The 27,032-nt window shown below is 34.5% G+C and overlaps 2 protein-coding genes across 2 annotated transcripts; one reads left to right on the top strand and one right to left on the bottom strand.

Annotated features, from left to right (window-relative positions):
- Window positions 1-398: 398 nt before the first annotated feature.
- On the bottom strand, window positions 399-3,263 carry LOC133313218 (uncharacterized; the record flags this gene model as incomplete). Its single annotated transcript, XM_061514554.1, has 4 exons — window positions 1,907-3,263; window positions 975-1,708; window positions 618-884; window positions 399-536 (listed from the first exon to the last, which is right to left on the bottom strand). Coding segments are annotated over exons 1-4 (2,496 nt in total), but the record flags the coding sequence as incomplete, so codon positions are not given.
- A 21,682-nt stretch (window positions 3,264-24,945) lies between these two features.
- LOC133313217 (E3 ubiquitin-protein ligase ATL4) lies at window positions 24,946-26,109 on the top strand. Its single transcript, XM_061514553.1, has one exon. The coding sequence runs from the start codon at window positions 25,042-25,044 to the stop codon at window positions 26,107-26,109; it is 1,068 nt and encodes a 355-aa protein (XP_061370537.1). The 5' UTR covers window positions 24,946-25,041.
- The last annotated feature ends 923 nt before the right edge of the window (window positions 26,110-27,032 follow it).

Below are 27,032 nucleotides of genomic sequence, written 5' to 3' on the forward strand. Positions count from 1 at the left end.
AATTTCAATGCATTTTTCTACCATATCAGAGAATATGGAAAGCATGCACCTTTGAAAAGTTGCTGGTGCATTACATAAACCGAAAGGCATCCTCCGGTATGCAAAGATTCCATATGGACAAGTGAATGCAGTTTTCTCCTGATCTTCTGGAGCCACAACTATCTTATTGTAGCCGGAGTATCCATCTAGAAAACAATAGAAAACATGTCCTGCCAATCTCTCCAGCATTTGATCTAGAAATGGAATAGGAAAATGGTCTTCCGGGTTGCTTTGTTGAGTCTCCGGTAATCAATGCACATTCTCCAGCCAGTGACTGTTCTTGTAGGAATTAATTCATTATTCTCATTCCTCACAACAGTCATTCCTCCTTTCTTAGGCACCGTCTGAACTGGACTCACCCAAGCACTATCTGAAATAGGATAGATCATTCCAGCATCAAGCAGCTTCACCACTTCCTTCTTCACTACCTCTTTCATAGTAGGATTGAGTCTTCTCTGTGGTTGCCTCACTGGTTTAACCTCCTCTTCCATCAATATCTTATGAGTACAGAAGGAAGGGTTGATACCCTTGAGGTCTGAAAATTACCAGCCCATGGTTGTCTTGTTCTTTTTTAGCACCTCAATCAACTTTACTTCCTCCCCTTCAGACAACAATGCATTGATAATGGCTGGGTATGTTTGATCATCTCCAAGAAACACATACTTGAGATTTGAAGGTAGTTCTTTAAGCTCCACCTTGGGTTCTCCCTTAGGAATGTCATCTACCTTCTTTTCCAGCTCTTCTATTTTTGGTTCTTCCTGATAATATTCCACACTTGTCTCTTCCTTGAATTTGTCTTTCTCAAGTGAAAAGTCTTCTTCTCCTATCACTTCTTCCACAACCTCCTGTATGATATCAATTCTGAAACAATCTTCCACATCAACAGGATGTTTAATGGCTTCAAACACATCTATGGTAACTGTTTATTCATTCACCCTTAACATCATCTTCCCTTGTTCAACATCAATCAGGGATCTTGCAGTGCCTAAGAATGGTCTCCCTAGGAATAGAGGACTTTCAGTATCCTTCTCTTCCATATCAAGTATAACAAAATCCACAGGGAAGATGAATTTATCCACCTTGACCAGAACATCTTCTACCACCCCTTCTGGTTTCTTAATTGATCTATCGGCTAGATGCAGAATAATATTAGTGTCTTTCAACTTGTTAATCTCCAACGCTCTGCAGACAGACAATGGCATCAAATTTATACTTGCCCCCAAGTCACAAAGTGCTTTTCCTACTTCCACATCTCCAATAGCGATAAGAATGCTGAAACTTCCTGGGTCTTTTAACTTTGGAGGAAGCTTCTTCTGAATCAGGGCGCTACATTCCTCCGTTAACGCCACAGTCTCACCATCTTTCAACTTCCTCTTCTTAGACAAAAGATCCTTCATAAATTTTGCATAGTGGGGCATGTTCTCCAAAGCTTCAGCAAATGGAATGTTGATCTGTAATTTCTTGAAAATACCCAGATATCTTGCATAATGTTGTTTCTGAATTTCTTGCTTCAACCTCTGAGGATAAGGAACTTTGGCATATGGAGATAGATTAACTGGCTGGTCCTGCTTGTCAGTCATTTTCTTCTTCTCCCACTTCATCAACTTCTGGGGTGAAGAATTATTTTCCACAACTACCTCATCTTCTTTCCTATCTTTCTCAACTTTTTCTTTTTCATCATTTTCAACTACAACATCTTCAACAACAACTTCTTCCTCATCTTTCTTTTCTTCCACTTTCTTCTTAACCGGTTGAAGCACAAGCCCACTTCTTGTAATTATGGACTTGCAATGCTCCTTTGGATTCACCATTGTATCACCAGGGAACTTTCACTGTGGTCTCTTAGATATCTGTCTAGACAACTGACCAATTTGGGTCTCCAAATTCCGGATGGATGCTTCCTGGTTCCTGAATGCTATTTTTGTCTCTTGCATGAATGCATAAGTTTCTTCTCTGAAAGAATTTGACCCCTTAATATAATCTTGAGTAGTCTTTGATAACTGGGCAAAAGCTTTCTCCCATGCAGAGGTATCACCTTGTTGTGAAGAATGTGGAGGAGGATGCAGTGGAGGATTCAACTGGTGATTAGAACTATAACTGAACCCTGGGTGTTGATTCCTATTCTCCCATGGTGGAACATATACATTTTGCCCCTGGTTGTTATGGTTCCTCTGATCATACCATCCCCCATTCACTTCTGCTTGTTCAACAGATCCCCCATAATCACAATCGTCTGTAACATGGCTTTTCCCACAAATTGCACACACAGGATTAGTGTCTACAGAAGCAACCTTTTGAGAAGATAGCTGCTTAGTGAGAGTATCCAACTGTTGTTGTTGTTGTTTTTGCACTTGCATCATCTGATCATTCTTGGCTAACAAAGCATCATAACCATCAAGTTTTATAATTCTTGTTCCTCTGTCATTCACCGGAGCATTATCGAACTCTTGAGATGCTAGAGATTCAAATATGTCAAGGGCTTCCTGAGGCGTCTTGGTTGTCAATGAACCACCAGCCATGGCATTTACCAATGTCCTAGTGTTTGTTGTCAACCCTTGGAGAAATATTGCTGCTTGATTCCATACTTCGATTCCATGTTGTGGACATTTCCTCAAAAGTGTCTTGAATCTCTCCCGGGATTCATAGATAGACTCTGATTCTTTTCTCTTAAACCCTGTAATCTTATTCTTCAATTTCGGCCTCTTTGATGCTGAAAAGAACCGGGATAAGAACTTAGTCTGCAGATCATCCCAAGTTGTGATACTTCCTTGAGGTAGTGATTGTAACCATCTTCTTGCATCATCCTTCAGTGAATGTGTGAACAATCTTAACAAGATGGCATCTCTAGTCACACCATTGATCTTCACCGTACTCAAAAGTAAGAAGTTCTCAATGTGCAGATATAGATCTTCTGCACTGGTGCCAGCAAATTGTTCCTTCTGCACCAATTGTACTAATGCAGGTTTCAACTCAAAGTTGTCGGGCTCCACAGTAGGTCGAACTACACTCCCAATCGGTGGAATGACAGTGGGAGTCATGTAATCTCCCAATGTCCTATGTGGTGGTGGTCTGTGATTTTCTTCCATGACCTCTTCCTGAATTGTCACACTAGATTCACCCCTTTCTTGTAGCTTCCTTTGTCTTGCTGTCTTCCTGTTCTTCCTAATTGTCTTTTCTAATTCTGGATCAAACAACAAAGAGTTTGGATTAATAGTACCTCGCATACACTAGAATTGGAATTGACAAAACTTCACACATAAATATAAATCGCTAAAAATAAAAGATTCAATCTCAAATATTAATGGTGTCTGTCAATGTTGAAGAACAAATCCCCGACAACGGCGCCAAAAACTTGTTGCAACTTTAGCAAGTGTACTAGTCGTACAAGTAATAAAATGATGAATAAAGATCGTTCCCACGAAGATTTGTGTTCAAACACCAACTAACCATTTATACTTAAGTTGAATCAAACAAAAATTCATTAATTGCATTGATAATTGTCACCAGAAATTTGAGTTGTATTAGAACTTGACAAAACAACTAAAATGTGAATTACAATTTTAAAACAAGTAGTCAGAAATCAATTTCCCCCAAACATGAACTTATGTAAGAATCAATCCTATTATGAATTATCTCCCATGTGATGTCAATCAACCTTTTTCGTATCACCAAGATGTAATCCCTTACTACCTTGGTTGATACATTAATCAAGAACCCCAATCCCATGGTGATTATCTTCTTAATACATACATTAAACACTAAGATTTTAAAGATCGCATCAAAGTCCTAGTCTCAATCCCTTGAATAATAGAACACTGATGATGAAATTACCAGTTGTAGAAATAATGTAAACATTCATGTTCTACACTACTCCTTTGATAGAAAGAATTGATAAAGATAATTTCATATCATCACATAAAAGACAATCATAATATAAATTTAACCATACATAAATTCATCCTTGAGTTCCATTGAAATCAGACTACAAAGGACTCTACTCAGACATAATAAAAGAAATAACAAGAGAAGCAAAAAGATCAAAATCCATTGTCATGATGTTGAATCTTCAATCTTTAATCATAATTACATAAAGTATACTAACTAATACAATACTAAGTCCTAAGGAATTTGGAAGTTCAAAGAAAAGGAAAAGTCAGATCAGAGGATCTCTATGATAGCATTTTTTTCAAATATGAAGGCCCCTTGCCTTTTATAGTTTTCAAATTACAACTGAATAACAACCAAAAATTGACTTGGACGCTAATACGTTCCTTGTTGGACGTTTTAGCATTCAACTTTGACGGATGCCCAACTGCTTTTAACTGTCTTCAGCGCTAAAACATTCGATTTAGACGTTTTAGCGTTCAAGACCAGAACCTTTTCGCGCATTAGAGCGCTAAAACCTTTGCATTGGACGTTTTAGCGCTCGGCACCAGCAATTTTTGGCTTCATTTTGCAGCAGCGCGCTAAAACGTTCGCTATGGACATTTTAGCGCTCAACACTTAGAATTCTCCCATTCTTCAGAATCTTCTTCCTTCTCTCATTTGCTTCTTTGAGATTCATTTCCCTACAAGAACAATGTAAATTTTCAACAAAACTTTCAGAACTTGTATTGAGGATTTTCCAGGACATTAACCTCTTTTCCATCCATTTACTCACACAAATTAATACTAATTCATGCTTAAAAACCTGATGAACTAAGGGTTTATTAGGCATCCACACTTAGATTCTCTTAAGAGTGTACTTAAGTCTTGTAATATACATTTCAATAATAAAATGGCAGAATTTTGTGCCCCTTGTTGTTGTGCCAAGGCTCATAGATTGCATTCCACACCTTCCAATACTGAATATAAGGACCCATTTACCCTTGTCTATAGTGACCTATGGGGACCCTCACGTCTAAAATCAACACTTGGTAATAGCTATTACGTCTCATTTGTAGATGCTTATACCAGATATACGTGGCTCTATCTATTAAAGTAAAAATCAGATGCAATAACAATCTTCAAACAGTTCCATGCTGTGATAACTAACCAATTCCAGCTACCTTTAAAAGCTTTACAAATTGATTGGGGTGGTGAGTTTAGAGCCTTTACTCAGTACCTTCAAATGAGTGGAATAGCCCATAGAGTTACTTGCCCTCATACCTATCACCAAAATGGTGTAGTTGAGAGAAAACATCGACATATTTTGGAAACCGGATTAGCTCTTCTAGCTCACTCCTCTCTTCCAATGAAATATTGGGACTATGCCTTTACAACTGCCAGTTATCTCATAAACAAACTCCCTTCCTATGCTATTAATTTTGATATCTCATACACTAGATTACTCAACCAGCAACTTGATTACAAGTTCCTTAAGATTTTTGGGTGTGCATGTTTCCCTTTCCTCAGACCATACAACAAACACAAGTTGGAGTTTCGATCAAAAGAGTGCATTTTTCTTGGTTATTCACCAAATCATAAGGGGTATATCTGTCTAAGTCCCGAAGACAAAAATTTTATATCCAAAGATGTATTGTTTCATGAGTTTCGTTTTCCCTATAAAGAATAGCAAAACACTAACCAACCTCCTCTTAGTCCACAACCACCTACTTCTAATTCTATTCCATTAAATATCCTCCATCAGCCTATTCATCCAACAACAACCAACACCTATCCTCCTCACACTAGTACATCAACTTCTGTCAGTTCAGAATCTGTCCACAATAGTGTCAGTCCAGTACACCAACTTCAAGTCCTTTCACTTCACATACTTTGTCTACACATGAGTCACCCCACACTGAATTTTCAATACCTGTCAGCCCAGCATCTTTCACTCAGAATCAATCACACCACACTGAGTCCAGTACCTCTCCTACTCCTAGTATCTCTTTTTCAAATAACTCCAACTCTCTCTAGTCCAGAATCATCACACTCGAAGTATGTACCTTCTGGTTCACTGAGCTCATCCTCCCCTGATTATTCTATCAACACTAGATCAAAAACTATGGCCAAGAATATTGTTTTGCTTACCTATTTTGAACCTACATCTGTTAAACAGGCCCTAGCTAGTTCATGCTGGCACCAAGCAATGAAATTGGAATATTCTGCCTTACAACATAATATAACACTTAGTCTCTTGTCCCTTTACCTCATGTAGGAAGACTATTGGATGTAAATGGGTTTTCAAGGTTAAAGAAAATCCTGATGGCAGTGTGAACAAGTACAAGGCAAGACTAGTGGCAAAGCGGTTCCATCAAAGACCAGAATTTGATTAGAATTAGACCTTCTTTCCTGTTATCAAACCTGTTACTCTTAGAGCTATCCTTTCTATTGCTCTCACATATGGTTGGCCTCTAAGACAATTAGATGTTAACAATGCTTTTCTCAATGGATATCTTGAAGAAGAAGTGTATATGGTTCAGCCTCCTGGTTTTGAATCCGAAGACAAGTCACTAGTTTGTAGACTTCACAAGTCTTTGTATAGCCTTAAACAAGCCCCTAGAGCTTGGTTTGACAAACTCAAAGGCTCTGTTATATCCCTTGGATTTCATGCAAGTAAGTATGATCCATCATTATTCATTTACAAGACAGGTACAATGAGAATATACATGCTTGTCTATGTGGATGATATAATTATCATAGGGAACAATTCTGCCTTCATTCAACATCTTATCTCTCAGCTTAATTCCACATTTGCTTTAAAGGATCTAGGAGAATTAGACTACTTCCTTGGCATTGAAGTCAAGAGGCATTCTTCTGGATCTCTTTCTCTCAATCAGTCTAAATATATAAGGGATCTACTCTCTCGAGTTAATATGTGCGATGCAAAGCCCATCTCAACTCTCATGCCTTCTAGCTGCAAATTATCCAAAATTGGCAGCAATCTCTTTGAAGACCCTCACCTATACAGATCTGTTGTAGGTGCCTTGCAGTATGCTACAATAACCAGGCCAGAAATATCCTTTGCTGTTAATAAAGTCTGCCAATTTATGAGCCAACCGTGTTTGGAGCATTGGAAAATTGTTAAACGTATCTTGAGATATCTACAGGGAATTCTCAATCATGGCCTTCATTTTCAAACAGTCAGGTCAGCCTCTGGTTCTTTTGGACTTACTACATTTTGTGATGCTGATTGGGGTGGTGATCCTGATGATAGGAGATCCACTTCAGGAGCTTACATCTTCCTTGGACCCAATCTGATTTCATGGTGGTCAAAGAAGCAATCCATTTTAGCCAGATCATCTGCAGAAGCAGAGTACAGAAGCATGTCCCTTGTTTATGCAGAAATTTTTTGGATTAAGTCACTTTTTCATGAGCTGCATTTGCCTCTTTCTGTCCCACAGGTTCTCTATGATAATTTGAGTGTTGTTGCTATAGCACATAATCCTATTAAGGGTGTCAAAACGGGTCGACACGACACGAATTCGACACGATACGAATACATCAACACTAACACGACACGAATTTTTATTCGTGTCAAAATATTCAACACTGACACGACACGAATTTTTTGCGGGTTGACACGACACGACACGAATAACACGAAAAATAGGGGTCAAATGGTAATTGACAATTTTTTTTTTAAAAAATGGATCAATATTAAAAAAAATAAAAAAATAAAAAAAATAATTTTAAAAAATACGAGTCGACACGAACACGAATACATCAACACGAACACGACACGAATTTTCTACGTGTCATTTTTCTCAACACGAACACGACACAAATTTTTTGCGGGTCACTTCGAACACGAATTTTTGTGTCGTGTCACGGGTCGAACCGCGTGTCAAAACCTATATTGACACCCCTAAATCCCATATTGCATACGAAAACAAAGCATCTAGAACTTGATCTACACTTTCTTCGTGAAAAGGTTGTGGCCAAAGACATACTAGTTCATCACATCCCTGCTACTAATCAGATAGCTGATTCTTTCACCAAGCCATTGCCTTTGATGTCCTTCTGTGACTTCAGGATCAAGCTCAGAGTCTTGAACTCAGCTCTGCCTCGTCAATCCTGCTAAGCTTGAGGAGGAATATTAGTGATACCGATTAGTTGTAGTAGGGTATACTGTAAATGTCACACCAGATTATTTCTCTATAAGTTTGTTAGTTTGTTATATAATTTGTTAGACTTGCTGAGTCATCAATGTATTAGTCTTAGCCCTATATATATAGAGCTGAGCGTATTGTACAAATCAATCAATCATTCATTTCTCAATATTAATTACAAATGTTCACTTCTCTGATCTCTCTCTACCTTTCACCTCTCTCTATCTTCTCTCTCATCACTTCTATGATGGAACTCTGATAATTCCTACTCACCCTAAATTTTTCTTTCTTTTTTTCTTTATATATATATATATATATATATATATATATATTTTCATAGTCAAACCATTAGTTGTAAGCATTTAAAGATGTGTCTTCTACCTTAGGTTTTGTCGTTCTAGAGGACCACATAAACAAGATCTTAGAAATTCATTACTTTCACATAATTTAGGGTCAAATGCACTAACATTTGTCCATAATGGGGAAGATCTTTAATAGTGGTAATCTTTCTCAGAGTCTTGAACCTTTCTTTTCTTGTATCTTCTTGTGATAGGAATGAGATACAACTTTCATGGTCAGATAATGAAGGCTTTCAATGCCTTTTAACTTTCTGATAAATGCATCTATCAACAGTTATCTATTTTATAACTTCCAATAACTCATATACCAATATTACATTTTTGCCTTTTTCTCATTAAATCAAAATAACACTACTTTTATACATGAGACACACATACACATTTTACATTCTCCCAATTGGCTCATGTCCTACAACAACATAATGCACTGACATAAAGCTAAAGGTTCTATACATTGGCCTTATCATATGTCACGATCAGAAATAAAAACCAATGAGTCATAGTAGTTCTATGCTATCAAATCTGCATATTTCCTTCCATGTACCACTATATTAGTTCTTCTTTCTATCATGATACTTTAATGGAAGTAAACATTTTGTCCCACAACAATACTATAATGTCTTCATTAGGGAAAATCCTATTTTTCAAAATAATCATTTATGCATGCATGCAATCAAAAAAATTGAAAAACAAGGTGTCTTTCACAAACTCATACATTATTGAATTCAGAGTGTCAATGTCAACAATTACAATAATGATCAACATTCATTAGCTAACATAATGCACATATTATAGAAATGACTAGTAAACATCTTGGGCGATAATCCCTTCGTCAAGGGATCAACTATCATAAGATTGATGCTAACATGCTTGATAAACACTCTATGTTTCAATGCCATATGCATATCACCCTTTGAATGCTTGTCGTTTTTAGAAAAGAAGTTTGCTAGGGAATCATCACATCCAGTTTCTAGTGACTTGGCAATGATGTCGACTAATCCAAGTCCTGAAATAATATTCCATAGCAATTTCGTCTGAATCATGGCCTCAAGGCATGCCATAAATTCAACTTTCATAGTGGATGCAGTAATTATTCACTGCTGTACACATTTCCATACAATAGCTTTTTCAGCTACAAGATATAAATAACCAAAAAGAATTTCTTGTATCTACACAACCAATAAATTTGAATCTGAATGTCTGATTATTTCATCAGACCCTTAAAATAAGCATGTTATCTTTAATTGCTTACAAATAACTCAAAACTTTCTTTGCAACTTCCTTAAAGTAGAATAACTCTAGTACCTTTCAAGTGCAAAGATAACACATGGTTCGATACAAGTATGAGCATACATTAAACTCTCAACAATAAATGCAAAAGGAATTTATTCTTTCTACTTTCATTCCATTCTAAATCTCTATAAAACTTCATTTACATATATTTTTCGAGACAAGCCTAACATTCACATAATCCATCATAGAATATTACTACTCTAATCACATAAGTTGCCTCAACCGAATCTTTTAGTTCATAATTACTAGAGAGAAATTTCTTAGTCTCACATAAAAGACCAAGACCATAAGTGTAACAGCCCGTTGTACACCGATATTGTTAACATTAATTATGATATTAAGCGCAGTTACAATCACAATAATTCATTTTACAAAAATGCGAGTAAACTTTTTCCGTTTATTACGCGAGTAGTTAAAATCGTAAAAAAGCGTAATAAATAAAAGCTGTGACCGTAACAGTAAACTCTTTGCGGAAGACTTATTTTAATTACTTTTCTAACTTATTCAACTTACAATCAGTCACTAGGGGGTTCCCATAAACCCACTTAGCTAATTTCTCAATTTTACGTTCTCTACTTATCCGAACATGGTTCAGTCATTAATTTTCTGCGGACACACCGCACAAAACCAGACCTTCAAATTTAGTTATATTTTTTCTTACTTAAATACCTTTCCAATGAGCCATCACACGAGTCATTTCGATCTCGTTTTCTCCGGATATCTCCGTTTGAAGTTGGACGAGCAAAGCTGCCAGCCAACCCTAAAACAACTTCAAACATCCCTCACTAAACGAATTACTGCAAAGAAACCACTCACTCAAATGCTCTCAAATTTTTATACCATAAAATAGACACCTCAAGATTCAATTTGATATATCATACACTTAATTTGACTAAGAAACGAAGCAGGAACAAAATTCTCAAAAACTGCCAGAAACAGCCCCTGCACAGGTGCGTTCTGGACAGTCCGAGTTCACAGGCTTCCACAGGTTTGCGTGCAACCCAGGAAATTCTCATATTTTAACACAATGTGGGGGGCATCTCAATATTTAAAATGGTGTATGGCACGTCCCTATCAGACCTCTATGGAGGGAGATATGATCTCACAAAGTTCACCTAAAAACTGTCAATTCCTAGAAATTTCGCCAGAGTTTCCTTTGTTTTTCCAACGTTTCCCAAATTTATACAAGTGATCTATGACCTCAAATGGTACCTAATAATCAGTGGGTGGGACACATAAGAACCAACAATGCCTTGGGGCACTTACAACCCATCACAATTTATTTTACATATATAATACATATCACATTTCTTCCTTGATTAATACTTAATACGTTTCAATCATCAAAGTCCAATTGCATGCATCTTCTAAACATGCACATAATCTTATTCCTAAAATAGGCCTATTGCCCTTCCATCATATTACATGCTTACATATTACATCAGTATTCAAGTATAGTTTACAGTCTCCACATGCATATTACACTTTACAACTTAAAGTCTTCAAATACAACATAATGTAAAAACCTCAAAATGATATATGTACTAGACTTAGGCAAAATGACATGAACAAATATAACAATGAATCTCATCCTACATACATATGGAATGTTCATGCCCTAAGTCTAGCCTAGGCCCAGTGGCCACCAAAATGCAAAATACTGCAAAAACTCCAGCTAATCATCCTGCGGGCTTCTTGCCCGCTGCTCCTGCACCACTGCTACCTCCTGAAATAAAGTTCCCAAGACGGGGTGAGATATACGAATATATCTCAGTAACCCAGAGGTTCTGGAGAATACTCCGCCCAATGGCTCACTTCGATGCATATAAATAATATAAAATAACTTCTTAAAACAGGATACAACAAGGGATTTAGAGAAAACAGGGATATAGGATACAAAATACGACGAAGCTGGAGTGGTAGCTACCAACACCACGCAACGTCCTCGACATATAAGCCTATGGGTCTCATCCAAGGCGTGTTTTTAGAACATCAACCAAGGTATCCCTCCCATCCGCATACACCTGAGACTTCCTAGTGTGCTCCTATCCGGATCACACACCACGACCCTAGGTCAACTGGACCTCCCTCTCGGAGACTTATCCAGTGGAAGTCCAAAACACCCGAAGGCAAAACTGTCTGCTGTACAGAGACTCGGTACCTATGTACCAGTATACATATTAAATGCATGATCATGTTATTCTACATTACTCATATACATTTTCCTACCATCACCCTCAACGACATAGTGGAACACACAAGGGAAACAAGCCTCAGTACCAAGAGGTTACCTGAATAATCCTCTCCACGTAGCACCAACGTAATATATTTCTCGTTATAAAACAGAAATGCCTACACAGAGGATATTCTCAATTAATTACTGTTCATATGAACACATGCAAGCTACTAATTCTACAAGCATGGTTACAATTACTCACCTCAATCCCACTTAATTCAGGACCAAGGGCAATCCACCGAGTTCACAGTTCGGGGTTCAAATCAACGTATGGCAACCTACAACAACCATGTACAAATCGTCAATACACGGCAATTCTGTCAGAATACGAAAAACGTCAAAACATCATCTTAACTTATAGAAACCAACATCCACTTCCACCTAGAATTTTATTAACATACTGTTTACACAATTTTCTCCTCTTGGCCGAATTGGCCTAGTTCAAAGTCTATGATTTTCTTTCAAATATAACCATGTTTTTGCACTTCAATCCAAGGGATTCATCAACCATTAAGCCATAACATGATTAAATGAAACTCCATCCAAAATCAGCCCCTCTTATGCGTAGGATATATGATTGAAACTCATCTTTTACCACTTATCAAGAAGAAGAAAATACAAGGTTATGACCACAAGAAAACAAAGATTCTTTTTCTCAAAGAAACTAAGCATTTTAGGGACAAGAAAATACTCACAAGCTCCTCTTAGCTCCCTTGGTTGTTACGGTTTGGAAGGAAAGAATTGAGCTGCTTGATATCAAACAAAAAAAAAGCCAACCGACTAGAATCACACGGCTTGTCTCTTAGTTCCCTTTTTGTATTGCCTTAAAGAATTGAGCTGCTTGATGCTTTGAACCAAGTGAGAATCGACTTGATGTCTTAAAACAATTTGAATTTCTCTAGGCCGTATGAAAGGAAGGGAAAGAGGAAGCTAGGGCGGTCATGTGTTTTGAATGGGAAGGAAACCGACTTGATTGTATTGGGGACAAGGGAGAATTGACTTGGATGACTAAGAATTCAGAATTTTGTTCCTACCTTGACTCCACCTCATGCTTGAATTGCCGGCTTGATGTTTCACCCTAAGGGTCTCATTTCCTTCTTCTTGTTTTTTATTCTTTCTTGGTGTTCCACGCTTAACACAAGGCTGCCCCTTTGGTTATTAATTCCATCGTTTGCTAAGACAATGCAACCGACTAGGATTTCTTAAACAATCACAATTCTCCTTATCCGTATCAAAAGAAAGAAGGAAAGCTATAGGCAGTTGTGTGTTTAAGCATGACAAGGATTAAGCATGACAAGGACTTGTTGGTGTAAGGCAATCAGAATTCTTTTTGTTTAATTTTTTCCTTGACTTCACAAGTTGCCGAATTTGTTACACAAGACAAGGACTTCCTTTTTTTATTGATTTTAATTCACTTACTTTCTAAGGAAGGAAAGCCAATGTAAATCTCACATAAGTATGACAAGCACCTCACTTCTTTTATTTGCTTTTGTTCCACCGATTGCCACTTGATCTCCACCGCCAAGCACTTGCTTCACTTGTTTATTACTTCACTTATTAACTAATGCAATCAAAGACTAGCGTGGGATTCATCACCTACTTGGGTACCAACATACACCATTTGTTGATTTGTTATCTCACTAAGGACAAAGTAATGAATCACCTACTTGGGAGACTAAAAATATACCATTCAGTTTATATTTCCTCTACATACTTTAGTTTATACTAAGTCAAATTAATTGGTAACAAGGTTAACAACAATTTGTCAATTTACCGTTTTACGTATTTCGACCTTCTCTTCAGGATTTTCGTTAATCCTTCCCTTTAATTCTCATTTAACATATTAATATTTAAACTTAAAAATGTGAGGTGTTATAATAAGTTGCGAGCAAAATATCAGTCATATACAGAAATAAAACTGTAAGCTTACTCCCCGTGACCTTTAAATAATAGCATTTTTCTTTAAATTCAGAGGGAACAACAACACAATTAAACTTAAAATATCATTAACATTACCATTAACATTTATGCCTTTTAATTTTGTATATTGACCATTCAATTTTATACACCATTTATTCTTTACATTTTTCTATGAACCCCATACAAACATATTCCGTTAAATCCTCATTTGGGAAAGCAACTTTCACTTTTTTTTAGTGTAACTCGACATCATGATGATCTACCAATACCGTAATGATTCTTAAAGAATCATTGTGAATTGTGGGATCATTTTTTTGTTGTTCTTCATAGTTATTAACCAATTCAACATGAGAAACAACAACTTTAATAAAGCAACAAGTTAAAAAGAAACTTGTACTCCTAATTATCGGTTCTCCACCAGTTTACGTGGTGGTTCACTCCTACTGACTTCACCATACATAGTACCCATTCAACTTTTAAAAATAATCAATAAAATAACTTTTCCACTATTCTTGCATCCAATTTCATTTCTTGTGGATAATTATATCTAATTCATGCTTTACAACTCTAAAGCACTAAGCTTACTTTTCCTTTTGGAATAAGCTTTTCATCTTGGACAATCCTTTGGGAAGTATTCAACTTTCCAACAAAAATTTCATTTTCAATTGTGAATGTCTCATTCCCTTCTTCTCATGTTCCTTGCTAACTTTCTTTTTAGCTTCTTGACACATCATTTTACTAGTTCTCAAATCTAGTTTCCTTATCAATAAGCATAGAGGAAATTTCCATTCATTCCCAAAGACTTTAGCCTTGGTATTGTGTCTTAACCCATTTTATTAACATTTTTATACGTGGTACAAGACTCAACAAATTTCATGGTGGTCAACATACTCATAAGTGTCCCATTAAGAGATCATTAGTAATTTGGGAGTCTTTTCCCATAAATCTCATTACATTCTTGGCCATATTAGTTTGTGAAAAAGCTAACTTAATGCGACCAGCTTTCATTCTCATACACAATAAAACTCATTCTGTGCTACGTTTCAAGCTGTTAAGGTAAATCATGATCCAATTCATTGCTTAGCATAATAATAATGCTCAATTTTTCTTCACTAAGGGGGTGTTTGGTAGATGTTTTTTGGTTGAAATGTTGGGAAAGTGGGGTGAAAAATCCCCCCATGTTTAATATAAGTAAAAGTGAAAATAATCCCAGGATATTTTTTTCTCATAATTTTATTTTTAACTACACATTCCCAAAAAATAATATCATCCCACCTATGATATTATTTTTTTCCACCGACTGGGAAACACATAACAATATTGAGATAAAAATGCCCTAATAAAATGGACGTTTGATGACTGACAAGAGATTCAATATTCAAAATAATGGGTAATTTTCTTATTTCGGTTCAGATTTTCATTACTATTTTACGATTAACCAAACATAGTGATAAGGAGAGAGACCAAGAGGTTGTAGAAACAACCTATCAAGGAGAGAATACAGAGGTTGAAAGACCAAAAAGAATTAGGAAAATACCACTCAGGTACCAAATGATAGTTAGTTAGAATTAGTTAGAGTTAGTTAGTGTTGGTTCACAAATACCAACCATGATGTAAAAAAGTAAGGGAACGAATCCCTGAATATAAAAGAATTGGAATTGTAATTCGAAGGCACTTTTGATGAATAATACATAATTTTCTTCTTCTCATCTCCTTATTTCTTCTTAGTTCTCTTTCTTCCTCAGTGTTCTTCTAGGATAGGAACCCAAATCCTATCAATTGGTGCTTTCATCTGAATCATGCCTCCAGAGACATGCGCACGTTCCATGGATGATCGCTTGGATCATACTCAGACGAAAATCGACACATTAAAGGAACAGATGAATCACAAATTTCATGAACTCACTTGCAAATTGGATGTTATCTTCAACAATTATCAGGACAGGAGTTCTTCATCGTCCACAACTGACGCACAGTACAAGCATGTTAATGTACATGAGAACCAGGCTACTCGTAATCTTCGACTCAAGGTTCCTCGATTTGATGGTTCCACCGATGCACATGACTGGATTTTCAAAGTGGATCAATTCTTCGATTTCTATGATATGAACGAGACACAACGTTTGCGTATTGCACCGTTTTATTTCGAAGGAAAGGCTTCACATGGTATCAGTGGCTTAAGAAAAATACTACAATCACTTCTTGGCCATTGTTTCTCCAATCGCTTCAGGTGCAATTTGGCCCTTCTGAATGGGAAGATTACCAGGGGCAATTAGCAAAGTTGAATCAACAAGGATCTGTCATTGAATATCAGGAAAAGTTTGAGACATTATCAAACAAGGTAAATGGTTTATCTGAATCATTTTTACTCAGTTGTTTCATTTTCTGGGTTGAAACCCACTATTCGACATGAAGTTACTTTCTTTCGACCTACAAACCTTACCAATGCCATTTCCTTAGCCAAAATACAGGAAGCTAAATTAGCCTACAAGCAATCCTATCCCAAACTTCATTCCCCTCACCCACCATTATTGCCAACACCGTTAAACACATCCAATACAACTTCTTTAAAAAATCATGTTACCAACAATTTTCACACCAGTCAACCAATACATCTTGTTGGTTAGTTTCTTGGTAGAAGTACTTGTGCTTACGTGGTACACATTGGAAGTGTTATTACTCTATTATTGAAAATATTTTGAATTTGACATGCAGGAATGATGGGCTCTAGGAAGACAACTGTGGGGAAGATTTTGTCACGAGTGCTTTGTTATTCGTTTTATGACAGGTTAGTATGGTAATTTCTAGTTCCGTCTTCTTTTCTCAGTGAAAAATGGAGTTTTGAGGATAAGTGAAGCATGCATCGTTTGAATATAGACTAGCAGGATAAAGAAAGAATGAGCTTTAATTGGTGATTATAGTCATGCTGCTTAAGGACTGACTCTGAGCAAGTGCCATGTTTGTCCCATTTATAGATGATAAAATTATGTGTGGATTTATAATTTATAAATATATTGTGGCTCGTAACTGTCCTGCATGTTAATTGATACTACAATTATGATTTGTAGCTTCTAACAAGTATTTCATTTTGTCTTCTCCTTCAACAATATTTATTGGTTTTGGTAAAATTCCTACTTGCACAAATGCACACCCAGCCTGAAGATCGATGGTCAACAATACTGAATAAAAAAAAAGGCTATTTTCCTTTGGGGGAAAGTATATATATTTTATTTTTGTGTCTTTATTTTTATTTTTTAAATAATTCAGCGCCTTATCCCTACTTCATTTTCTCAAACTAACTACAAAAAGTTGTCAATCTCCTGTAGGCGGTCTGGAGGTGATAAAATTTATAATGTCTTTGACAATCAGCTCCCTGCTGCTTTAAAAAGGTTGCAGTTTGATAAGCAGCTTTCAATGGAAAATATAAGGAAACTTATTACAGAAGCTGATAGGTATCAACCTCATCTAATAGCTCCAGAACAAGGATACTATCGCCTCATTGAATCTTCTCTAACTATTATCAGGGGACCTGCTGAGGTAGCTGTTGATGCAGTATGTATAAATTGGAGAACTGGGATATTGAAAATTATTGTAGTTCGCACATTATTCAATGGCCCTGATTCAATTAGTCATTTTCTTTTTGCAACTGGCATACAACAAAAGTGGCTTAAGTTCTATTTATTATTGTTTTTCAATATTTCCAGCTAGGTGTACCTCTTTCAGTTTCTGGTCTCCTGTTAGAAATATTTTTGAAACTTAATAGATTGGATCATGAGTTGCTCCTTTGTGACCTTCTGGTCACATGTTCAAGTATTTTGTGAGATCTTGTGTGGTAGAAATTACTTGGTGAAATAAAATACTTGATTTAAGTGCACACCTTTTTCTTGTAATTCAAGTTGATGGCTTGGCCTCCTTACTGATTAAAAACCTTAGCCTCGACCTCCACCTTGTCAAAAGCCTTTAAAATGATGCATACCTATCACATGAGTGGATATGCATTTTTTGTTGTAGGGTAGTGACAATCTCCTTCTCTTTTAAGTGTTTCTCCACGTTTACACTCGATTGTTATAACTGTTAAATTGATCTTTATAATTATTTCTAGATTTTTTATATTTTAATGTTATAATAACAGGTTTGATTATAAATATTGATTATAAATAATAAATGTATTTATGATCAATGAAATCACTGCAAGAGTTTGAGTCAAATTATATAATTTAAATTAATTTTACAATTCAGTGGCTGTTTGAAATATTTTTGTTTACCAAAAAAAAATTATATTCATTGAAATTATCATATAAATTAAATTTTTAAAAAAAATGAATTAAATTATTTAGCGGCGGTTTCAAACCGACGCTAAAAAGAAAAATTATTAATTTTTCTAATAATTAATGGCGGTTTGTATATATTCTGCGTCGTTTGTTTTCTCGTGTCGGTTATTTCGGCGGTTTCTTTAAACTGACGCTAAACTTTTTAACGTCGCCCGTTTCTGAGTTGATTTTCAATTGGCCACTGAATTTTTTAGTGGCGGTTTGAACCGCCGCTAAATCCAAAAAAACCGGCGTTAAATCCTGCTTTTGGTGTAGTGAAAATTATAAAATTTTAGAAATCTTAATTTTTCAAAAATCAAGGATTCATTCATAATTATATATGGAGAACATAAATTTCCAAACACATGCTCTAATACCACATGTAAGCAATTAAAAATGTGCCTTCTACCTTAGAGTTTGTCATTCAAGAAGACAACATAAATAGGATCTTAGAAATTCATGATTTTCACATAATTTAGGGTTAAATGCACTAACCTTTGTCAATAATTACGGAAAATCTTTAACGGTGAAAATCTTTGTCAGAGTCTTGAACCTTTTTTTTTCTTGTATCTTCTTGTGATAGAAATGGGATATAACTTTTATGGTTAGACAGTAAAAGCTTTCAATGCCTTTTAATTTTATGATAATTGCTTGTATCAATAGTTATCAATATAACTTAGAATAACTCTCATACCAATATTTTCTTTTTTCCCTTCTCTTATTAAATAAAAGGAAAAAGTATTTGTCATTTGAAATAACACAACTTTGTGTTATTTTTAATGAAATTACGTTATTTTGATGTGTGTTTTAGTATTTTTTTACATTTTTTCTTTTTTATAAAATTAGAAAGAAAAACAAATGGAAGAAAAAAATGCAAAAACACATCAAATCGACGTAGTTTTATTAAAAATAACACAAAATAATATAACGAGAAACGCTAGCTTTCTCCTAAAAAAATAAGAAACGCTTTCCCCTAAATAAAAATAGGGAAATATTACTCTCCTTTCACATAAGGTAACTTATCTCATTTTCTCTCACTTCGATTTTCACACCCTACTTTTTTCTTCTTTTTCTTTTTTCTTACAATGGTGGGACCCACTCATTTTCTCTCTACCAGATAAGATAAATATCTTATGTGGAAGAAGATTAATAAAACCCATAAAAATAACACTACTTTTATACATGAGACACATACATGTTTTACATTAGTAACACAAAAAATTCCGTAGATTCAACCATGTGTGCTGAGTGTGTTCTGTTCTCAATATGTATCTAACACCAACTAAAAATAACGTTGATAACTTCTATAATATTAGGGCAACCTATCTTTACTATTTTTTTTATAAAAAAAACTGTGCAACAAATATAGTAATAAAATGGAAGTTACGTCCAAGATGCAAAAACAACAAATAGAGAAATTGGACAAACAGAGCGCACCCAAAACTTCAGTGCATTTAATCCTTTCATTCAATTTCCAAGAAGAAGGAAGCAATCACTGTGTCAGATCTCAGAACATCTTGTAATAGGCGACATAGGAATTAAACAAATTCATCTCTAATTCATGAAGTTGATGAATACTTGATTAATCCACAATCACAGTTGTGCTTTTAATTCATTATGTTGCACCATGCATGAGGTCCATGACATAGAAATTGTCCCTTCAATTAATTTAAAATATCAAAAGGATTTTTTTTAATATATATTATTATTTTCGCAATTTCAATATCAACGTTGTTAAGGCCAAATATCTTTTTAAGAGTTTTTTTTTTTTGTTAAGCTTCGTAATTTCAACTATCGATTTAAACAATTACTTTTAATCACGTAATACGAAAAGATTTCCTGACTTAATTATCTCGATCTAATTTATTTATCTTCCCGTTTGAATGCAATAACATTATTATTTATAGCCTTAATTGGGAATTAATAATTAAAAAATAAAATTCTTCTTTAAGCTATAAAATACAATTTGCGGTAACTCACTAAATAGTCAAATGTAAATATATCATTATTTAATCATTTTGAAAATAAATTTATGGGTTTAATATTTGTTTAGGAAATAAAATTATTTTATGCATATACATAAAAGTGTATGGTTTATAATTTTTTTTCTCTCTTCTCCTCACATGGCGTCATATGACTCCTTATACTTTTACACGTGTATATGAAATAAAATTATTTCATATAGCATGAGAAATATTAAACTTTAAATTTATTTTAGAGAGATCTTTTCTTCTTATTTTCACGTAATTGTCAATTTACTTCTTTTTGTTTTTAAGTTTTTATCAAGCATCTTAATTTATTAATGTCTATATTTAATGCAATCCCCAATTTAGCTTCATTATATATTTTATTCGGTTTAAAATATCTGTCCTTTAAAATTAATTAATTAAATTTTAAATAAAATGACAGAATTTTCTTTTTTTACTTTATCAATATGTACAACTAAATAAAACAAGCAAAAGTATTAATTGAGTGATAATATTTTAACAAAGGATGATTGAGTGACATTTTACTAAAATTTACTATTTAATATTTTTCTTATATATATATATATATATATGAAAAATATTTCTCAAGCAGCTTGAGATAAGTTTATCTCTGGCTATCCCAAACTACTATCGTTTTATTTATTTATTTCCTTATTTTAATTGATTTATCTTTGAATGATTATGATTCTCTTTTTCTCTCTCTTCCTTTATCACCATTGATCTTTCTTTGTACGGTTATAATTTAGTAGCAGGAGATAAGATTATATCAAACAACTTGAGAAACGATAAGCCATATATATATATATATATGTGTACGCGCGCGCGATAATATTATGATGTATATATAACTTGGCTATATACCTTGATACTTAAGAATCTCTGTATGTACGTAATAGTTAACACTTAACTCTATGACTATATTTTATACTTCTCTAATATTATCCATTTATTTTGTTAGAAAATTGAAGCGAATTTATAAAACAAACAAAAAAATGTCTAATTTCAAAGTCAAGACACGCAACAAACCTGAATAAATGTTTACTAACTGATAACCTTCCAATAAATGTCTAACGGTAAGAATTAAACCATGCCGTCTGAATCATATTGTTCAATTTTCCCAGTTGCACAAAGTCACAAACCCCAATTCGTAGTTCATATTTTTGAAAATCATTTAATAAGGGACTTAAATATTTTTTAAAAATATGAATTGAAATAAATATAAATTACGATTTGCGTTTGTTCACCGGGGAAAATTGAACAATATGGATTCGAAGGGAATGGTTTATATAATTCTTACTGTTTGTTAGACATTTATTGGAAGGTTACCTATAACCGCAAGTATTACTATGAGCATTTATTAAGACTTTGTTGCATGTCTTGACTTTGAAATTTGACATTTTTCATCCCCTTCAAATTTCTATCAAAAATAAATAAATAAAATAGATGTATGAAATAAAATTTTAATTAAAACTAATTTCCAATGTACATTCATTCACAAGAGAACTTTGAGATTTATTTGTTTATTTTTAGATTTCTAAATTTCATCAACTACTTGACTATTCCGGATGGAATTAGATAGGCCAATAAGAACAACATATTCTCTTTATTAAATTTTTTAACACAACTTTATATTTAAATTAAACTCAAATTCAGGTCAACGAGGAACCCGGAACTGAGGATGAGAAAAGCTCAACATTGTTTTAAAATCTTAGGATAAGGCTTATCAAAGGTATGAAGCGTTATCTTTTAATATATGTATAGATATATATTAAAATTATAAGTAATTCAATAATCAAATAGGGTTCTAACTTCTAATCGAGTATAATATATATACATATACATGGTTTGGTGGATCAACCCAGAGTAAATAGATTAGCCAACCTAACCCATATGCTTTGTGCATCGGTTTCCAGTGGGTTGACTAGGTTGTTGTGTCAACATAACCTAATGAAATATGTCATTCATCTTTTATATATTTTCTTTGCACAACAATAAATAACGTCCAATTGATAAACATATATACTCTCGATTTAATTACTTTAATTTTCTTATATTTCTTCTTCCTATAAAGTATATTTTTTTTTGTTCATTTTCCTGATCTCATTTTCACATATTTTCCCTTTGCTTTTCCTCTCTTATATTACTTTTTAATTTTAGAAAAATATGTGTATTTATTTTTTCTAGTAAATAATTTAAAGCTGATTTCTATATTATGCTCAGGCCAAAATAGATAAAAGGAGGAGGGGGGGGGGGGGGGGGGGGGTTGGAAAGTAAAATAAAGTCTCTCAAGTGAAGGCTTGTAAGGTTTTTTTTTTGCATCCTTTAGTTCTCTATTATTATGTTTGATTATTTAATTTATTTTCTCATATTCACTCCCTGAAATAAAGCAACATAAATTAAAAAAATTATTTTCAACTCGATCTCCGTAATTGCTTTCATTTTCTTCCGTGAGATTCTTTTTTCTTTTGCTTTATTTTCCTCTTATTCTTTTGGTGGAAGAGTGCTAGTGATGCTAAAACATACTTTCTTTTAACTTTAATTTTTTTTGGGCTGTTCATATTACTATTTTCCTCCTTGTTAATTACTAATTAATTATTACAATTTGAACAAGAAAAAAAAATCTCTTAATTAGTTTATAGAGCATGCCAGATTGTGGGGGAAGCAAACAACAATTTGATAATTGTACTGAAAGAATGAAGCACGCTTTCATGATGTAGAGCACAAGAGAACGTGAATAGTATATTGTAAGAGGCAATATAAAAATACAAGCATCCTCGTATTAAAAATTGAACAACTAGAGATAATGAGAAAATATGGTTGGATTATACAAGTATTATGGAATGTATTTGATGCCTTGTATCTTGGGGTTGCACGTTTCCTGACACCTGTATCATTCTGTTTAATCATATAATACTAAGTTTGTAATTATCAGATTAAATTATATGGGTACAAAGCACAAGGATATTTCATCTACCAAGTTAAGAAGTTATGTTTTCTTTTTCTTTTTCTAGTACTTATCTGTTATGGGAAAACTGGTATATAATGATTGGATGTTATTCCACTCCAATTGATGATGCTAACTTGAACTTTTCTCCATCCTATATTTGACTTCTCATTCTTCAAAGGAAATTCCTCCCTTGTTGATTAAGGGTACCCCCGTAAAAGCTATTTTCGTTTTCTTTTTTACCTTTGAATCTAAATGTTGTCCCCATATAGCCATTGGGTTTGTTTTTTGGATATATTGAACAAAATTGAGTAAAATTTCATATCTTTGTTGCCAATTATAGTAATTAATGGGCCACGCTCTCACTCTTTGACTTTGATGTAAAACTCAGATGATTAATTGGAGATAACACTAGTAATTTCTTTTTTTTAGTTCACTGTATTAACTAGGGACATGATCCGTTTACAATTTTTTTTTGCAATTACACTAATGTAGGACCGGTTGTACACTGTGTGATTAATGTAAGACCGGTCCTACATAGTGTAGTTTGTAAGAGTTTGTAAACAAAAAAATTTATAAATATAACCTGCCCCTATTAACTAATATTTAGAGTTGGAGATGAGGCAAAGAGTAATTTTTCAACAACTCTTAAATTGGCCAAACAATCCGTCGATCAATGCATGTTCGTTTATAGAAGTGTTGAATCATTTTTGGGAGATTTTATTTTAATTGTATAGTTCATTTCGAAAATGGTTTGGCTTAACTTTTTCAATAATTTATATTGAATTTCACTTCAAAAAATATCAAAACGAGAATTTGGATGGTTGACTCAAGTAACAATATGAGCCCCAGAGCAAATGAGTTGTCAAAAGAATAGGGATTCTACTTCTGAAGATGGTTTATCTAGGTTATTTTTTCTGCCCCACGAACATAACTCGATAACTCACTCTGAAAAGAAATTAGGATCCTAATTGAAAAATATATCGAAAGAGCATTCAAGTGAATTAAATTCTTAACATATGTTTTTATTTTAATTTGATCCAATCAATAAAGACATATATTTTATAATCAAAAAATTCAAAAAAAAGATATATTAAATGAAGAGGCATGTTATATTTACAAAAAAAATTTGTTTACAAACTCTTACAAATTATACTAAGTACGACCGGTCGTTTAGTGTAATTTGCAAAAAAAAAAAAATGTAAACGGATCATATTCCGAAAGTAAATAAAAAGAGAGGAAATATGTGTTGAAGGAAATGGGGACCCAATCAATATATAATTTTTGGAGCGAGAACGTTATATTTACAAATTTTTTGTTTATAAATTTTTACAAATTAATTACACACATAGTATAATTTACAAAAAAAATTTGTAAACGGATCATTTTCTTTTTTGGATATAATTTCTCATGTTGCAAGTGAGTGAGATCTATCAAGCTGAAGAGGGAGAAAAAAAATAAGTGAATTTCACTCGTTTTTTTATATGTTACACAGATAAATTATATAGTGCATAATCACAAACTATATATTTTTATTTTTGGTAAGCGAAATTATATTCCCTTTAACTAACTAATACTCAAATCAACAAAATGCAGAAGAAGGTGGCACCATTATGTAAACACCGAAAAGAGAGAAGTTAGCAGTGCCTCTTCTCCAAAAACCTGAGCGCATTTACTTCTCTTCATTCATTCTAATAAATTACATTTCCCCAACTCCATCCATAACCATTCCATCAACATTCAATTCATTAACCCCTCTTCACCACACACACTCACCCTCACGTGCCCTTCATGTGCCCCCTCCTCCTTCACAAACACACACAAACACACAACACACACAAAACACTTAACATTTTCATGCACAACCTTTTTTGTCTGTGTGTATCTTATTCTCTTTCATTCTCTAACAATAAACAATGGCTTCTCCTCCACCACCGTTTTCACTTAACGTGGTTGGATCAGACACCTTTCCATCAGTTTCTAGTTCTATTACACCACCAACGGTTCACCGTTCATCTCCGTTACAAAATCTGAGTCCAAGCATTCTTATTATTGTAACGGTCCTCGCCGTTACCGTTATTTTATCCCTAGCACTTTGCTTCCTTCTGCGTCACTTAAACCGCCGTTGCCTCCGCCATATGTCGGCAACCTCCGCCGCCGCAGTCTCTTCATCGGCGACGCCAATTTTCACCTCGAGCCGCCGTATCTCGCCGGAGATACCTCCTTCTTCCTCTTCCGTTATTGACTCTCTCCCTATATTCACTTTCTCCTCCGTCACCCGCCGCTCCTCCACCGCCGCTGCTGACTGCGCCGTGTGCCTCTCCAAGTTCCACCACCACGATCTCCTCCGTCTATTGCCCCTCTGCTGCCATGCTTTTCACGCCGATTGCATTGACACGTGGCTCCGATCCAACCTCTCATGTCCTCTCTGCCGGTCATCCATTGTCGCCGCCGAATCGGAAACCGCTAAGGTTCTCCGATCATCATCCTCCGCCGCGGGAAGCAGCGATAGTTTCCGGCTTGAGATAGGGAACGTGAGCCGACGAGGAACTGAGCCCGTGGCCGCAGCCGGAGGCGTCGGCATCGGCGTTGGCGGTGGCTCGAGGTCGAGGTCGAGGTCGTTTTCCATTGGATCGTTCGAGTATTTGGTGGAAGAGGAATCGGAGGTTCCGTTCAGCCACGCTCACCGGAGAAGTGTATCCGATGAGAAGGATATTCGGTTGCCGGCGGATTCTCCGGCATCTCACGAAGCAGGTCTCGCCGGCGAAGTTGCCGGCGTGAGAAGTTGGCTGAAGGAGTACGTGGATAGGTTCTCAGCTTCTGTATCGTCGCGAACGGCGTCGTTTAGAAGCTCTGGAAGGTTCTTCAGTGGTGGGAGTAGTCGACGAAACGACGTCGTTCCGGTAGGTGAAGAATATGACATGGAAGGTAACCGAATTGGGGAGGAGATTACCGAAATGTTTCGTTGGCTTTCAGGTGTATGATCGGTAAATAAGATGAACAGTTACCATAAATTATAAATTTTGATTCAATTTTTATTTTTTTTAATCATTTCAAATATTATTCCTTTGCCATTTGGCTTCTTCCCTTCTTATTTCTCTCTTTAATTTATCACGAACTTTAGGCTTTAGAACAAAATTAATGTAACTATGAATCCGTGTATTGTATGAATTAAGGCACAATAGTTCTTGGATTTGGAACATGAATTTTTTTTTATATAATCATATTATAAGATGAAAAGATACAAATGATTTTTTGAAATTACAATATTCGATCATGTATGCAAAACGCGCATCAATTATGTATTCAAATAGTTTGTATTTTTTCCACCCATAAAGTCTAATCAATTAACTTTGTTATGAATTTATCTTAATTGATAATCAGTTTAATATCTTAAATTATTTAAAGCTGTATAAAAAATACAAATGAAAAGTCAATGGCGTTAACTATTTTAATATTTTTTAATTCATGTAATTAAAAAGCAAATTAAGATCAATTTACTTAAGGATTTAATTTTTTTTAGTTGTATTTGTATATAACAGCAATTTCATTGTCGGTAGCTAGTGAAAAGCAAAGTATATTAGATGGGTTTACTGTGTATTTTCAAAGTATATAACTTATACTTTTTCATCCCTAACTATGTACCTATATATTATGGGGAGTATCTAGATAAAATATGAAAGTTGCTTTTCTTCTCTTTTTTCCCGATAAGTTTTTGAGAAAAAAAAAACTTCGATGTTATAATTATATATTCCACGTAATACATAATTATAAGTAGTGGCAGATCTAAAAAAATTTTATTTATGTTTACATATTTAGGAGTGGGGGTTCGGGGCAATGCCCCCGAATTATTATTATGTTTAAAGAAAATTTTAAATATATTAAAAATAAGAGAATATAAATAAGT

The sequence above is a fragment of the Gastrolobium bilobum genome, unplaced genomic scaffold (assembly GCF_033153095.1).
Source record: "Gastrolobium bilobum isolate Gb01-03AN ecotype WA unplaced genomic scaffold, APGP_CSIRO_Gbil_v1 utg24468, whole genome shotgun sequence".
Classification (NCBI taxonomy): Eukaryota; Viridiplantae; Streptophyta; class Magnoliopsida; order Fabales; family Fabaceae; genus Gastrolobium; species Gastrolobium bilobum.

Coding starts and splice junctions, on each gene's coding strand:
- LOC133313217 (XM_061514553.1), top strand. CDS start 25,042: ATGGCTTCTCCTCCACCACCGTTTTCACTTAACGTGGTTGGATCAGAC.